Consider the following 3,335-nt stretch of genomic DNA (forward strand, 5'->3'; position numbering starts at 1 on the left):
TCTTCTCCAAACACCTGCAGGGCCTCAAATGCTCACACCTGAGGCATAGGGAACCAGGCGAACACCCTAGATTCCCAGTTAAGCCCAGCGGTGGCCTCTCCCCTCTGTCTCTTTGCCATTCTCATCTTGAGGCCTGGGTGACTCCAGCTACTGAGCACTGCTCAGACAGAGCTCACTCTGTGTCCGTGGCTGTCCAGACAGACCTTGGCCTGAAGTTCCGCTGTGAGCAGTACAGGATTGGAACTCACACTGTCTCTCCTTTCCTTCTTCTCCGCAGATCCGAGTGGATGGGCCCCGGGGCAATGCCCTCCAATATGAAACTGTGCAGGTGGTGGACCCTGGCCCGGTCCTCCGGGATATGGCCTTCTCCAAGGACCACGAGCAGCTCTACATCATGTCTGAGAGGCAGGTAAGTTTCTCTGGGCTCTGCCAGATGTTTGTCTTGCAGCCAAATGTTGGCCATGGCTCCTTAGAAACCTAGAGAAGGGGATTTGACTTACTCAGCTCCGTGGATGTCTTTTCAGTTGTGCTCCTTGGGCACTGAGGCTGGGTGTGCCCGAACAGGGAACAGAACATTGAAAATATCAAAAGTTCAGTGAGTCTAGCATAAGTCCACTAACTTCAGAATCATCGTGTATCTAAGTTCAAGGCCAATGTTTGCTCTCTTTTGAAGAAACATGGTACAGATGCCCAAGTTTGGGGTCCAGATTTTCCTACACACAGTATAATCTCCTACCAAGGTCATGCTCCTGGATCCCAGGGGCCTGTGGTAGGCAAGGATTTATTGCCCAGTTAAGGGAGCACCACAGAAGAGTCAGAGAGATGATTCAGAACAGAGAGTCTCTGAGGTGAGAAGAGTGGAGAGGGTGCCCAGAGCCTTCCTGTGTACCCATAACTCTTTTTGGAACTTTCAGCAAAGTCTGTGAAGTCAGCCCAAGAAGGACAGATACAGTGTCAGCTAAGACCAAGTAGGAAGTGCCAGGTTGGGCTTGGTTCTGGAACTCAGCTGAGAACTAAGTAAGCCCATCGGGGGTCCTGAGTGTGGGCTAGGAGGCATGTGTCTGCAGCAGGCAAGGCAGCAGGTTTCACCTTGGACTTTCCATCTATTAAAGAAATATCTCTTAAAGAGTGTTTATTGGAGCACCCTAATGCCGCCCCACAAGACCTCTGTTGCACCACCTCTGAGTAGGAAGCTCATTCCTGGAGCTGTCCTTCCAGCCTGTGACTATGTGCATTAGCTCTGAGTGGTGGAGGCAGCAGCCACAAGGACTGTGTTCCCCTCTTATTCAGTTTGATTAGTGTGGACTGAACTCTGTGGAGGACCTTGCTGACAGAGTCTGTATTGTTCTCCTACCCCATGTCTGCACAGTGGGAGAGATGAATGCCACATTATGCCACCCACAGGGCTTGTGCCTTGGCAGCCCACAGCAGCCTTACTGCCTCACAGGCTCGATGACATCATCTCATGGTGTGGGACTCCCCATTCTGGGGCTTCAGCCACACTGGGACTCATTGTGGTGTCCATGCGAGGGCTTCTTTGGCCTGGGAATGGCCAAGTATGAGGCTGAGAGTGGAGTAATTTTCCTTGGAACCAGGGAGTCCCAAGATGGAGTCAGGGACTGGCATGAGGCTTCCCTCTGTCTATACTCCTTGATTTCTTAATGGGGTCCCTCTCTCCACTTCCTGCCTACCTCTAAGGTCCTAGAAGCTGACGGGAAGATCTTCACAAGGCATGGAATATTTCAGGGTTCCTTGCCTGACTTGAAAGCCAGAATTTTTGAACCTAGGATTTAAAATACAGAAGGTCTTTCAAAGCTGAAAAATATCAGCCCCCTCCAAGAACTGAGTCAGGAGTCTTGAGTATTGCTGCCTCCTCTGATGGGCCCATCTGAGTCCTTATCTGCCTGTGTCCCCAGCTGCTCCCCTTCCCCGGTAGTGCTGTCCTTACCCATTGAGCTTGGTGGGAAGCTCCTTGGTAGCTCTGGAGCATGGAGACGTTAGAAAGAAAGGTGGGTAGAGCCAGAGTGTTCATCCCTTCTGGGTCTGCCATTTTGGTTCCTTCCTATTATGACTTTCTATTTATTCTCTTCTATTTCCCATCTTTGTGCACTAGCATCTGAGCTATTGGAGGGCAGGGACCTTGTCTGTCTCCATCATTACCTGTATCCCATACCTGGAAGACAACCTTGCCCAGTACATTCTTGTAGGGTTAATAGAAGTGGAGGGCCTCTGGACCTCATTGCTCATGATGAAGAACACCCTGCTTTGAGAGCCTTCTGATTCTCAGTGAGGCTGAGACAATCTGTGTGAAGACCTAAACAGAGACAGCAGGACTCTGAGTTTTGTTAAGAACCAGCTAGCTTTGATTTGGTCAGCATCTTAGCAAGCTGTGGTGTGTGAGGAATGCTCCTCTTCACCTCTTGCTGGGCAGGCCAAGGAAGCAGGGGCTGCTCTCTCTCCTAAAGCTCATCCATCCCTTCTTATTTTGAGGTTCTTTATGAATGGTGGTGCTGGTCTCCGCTACCTCCTTTCTCCCTCCAGTTCACCTGGTTCTACAATGGAGGACACCAAGTGCAGGAAGGAGATTTGGACAGCCAGGGGAAATATTTGGCATCATAGTTTGGTACTTGTGAAACAAGTAACGAATTCATAGTTAAAGAAGATTCCAGAGAGATCAACTGACTTTGTCTCCCCACTTCTATTTGAAACATCTCTGGGGTTTCAGTGTAACTTAGTTCATACACTGAAAGAGGCCAGCTCTTGGCATGAGAAAGGATGGGTGGACAGTGAAGAGGAAGGGGTGAGGATTGTCTGCCTCATAGAGGTAGAGAATGAAATGTGTGTACCCGTGTGTGTGTGTGTGTGCTCACAAATGCTGTATGTTTTCTGGCCCCAGACAAGTTACTAACTCTCCCAGCACCGCATGTATTCAATGTTCACAGATATTTATTGAGCACCTGCTAAGTCAGGCATTCTCTTAGGTGCTACAGATTATTCCACGGGGACCAGGCAGACGGCATCCCTGTCCTCATAGAGATTATGTTCTGAGCACAGAGATAGGCAATGAATGGGAGCACTAATGAATGAGTGAGTGACTCATTAGGGTCATAGTAAATGCAATGAGAAGTTCAACCAACTGAAGAGGATTAAAGTGATGGCCAAGAAAGTGGTTGAAAATGCTCTTTTCAAGATGGTTGGCAGGAAAATCCTCCCAAAGAGGGAGGTTTTGAGCGAAAGGGAGAGTCAATAGAATGACAAGAGGAGACTTTCAGGGGAGAATGTTCTATGCAGAAGGAACAGCAAGCACAGAGGCCTGAAGTGGATGTGTGATGCAG

The 3,335-nt window shown here is 49.3% G+C and overlaps 1 protein-coding gene across 1 annotated transcript in view; it reads left to right on the forward strand.

Moving 5' to 3' along the window:
* PLXNA4 (plexin A4) overlaps window positions 1–3,335 on the forward strand; it is a 357,753-nt gene that overhangs the window by 205,543 nt on the left and 148,875 nt on the right. Inside the window, exon 3 of the mRNA XM_012806241.2 lies at window positions 278–409. Coding sequence (XP_012661695.1) covers window positions 278–409 — 132 coding nt within the window. The remainder of the gene's footprint in view (window positions 1–277; window positions 410–3,335) is intronic.

This window comes from Otolemur garnettii, unplaced genomic scaffold, assembly GCF_000181295.1.
Source record: "Otolemur garnettii isolate 467f Iridium unplaced genomic scaffold, OtoGar3 scaffold00049, whole genome shotgun sequence".
Classification (NCBI taxonomy): Eukaryota; Metazoa; Chordata; class Mammalia; order Primates; family Galagidae; genus Otolemur; species Otolemur garnettii.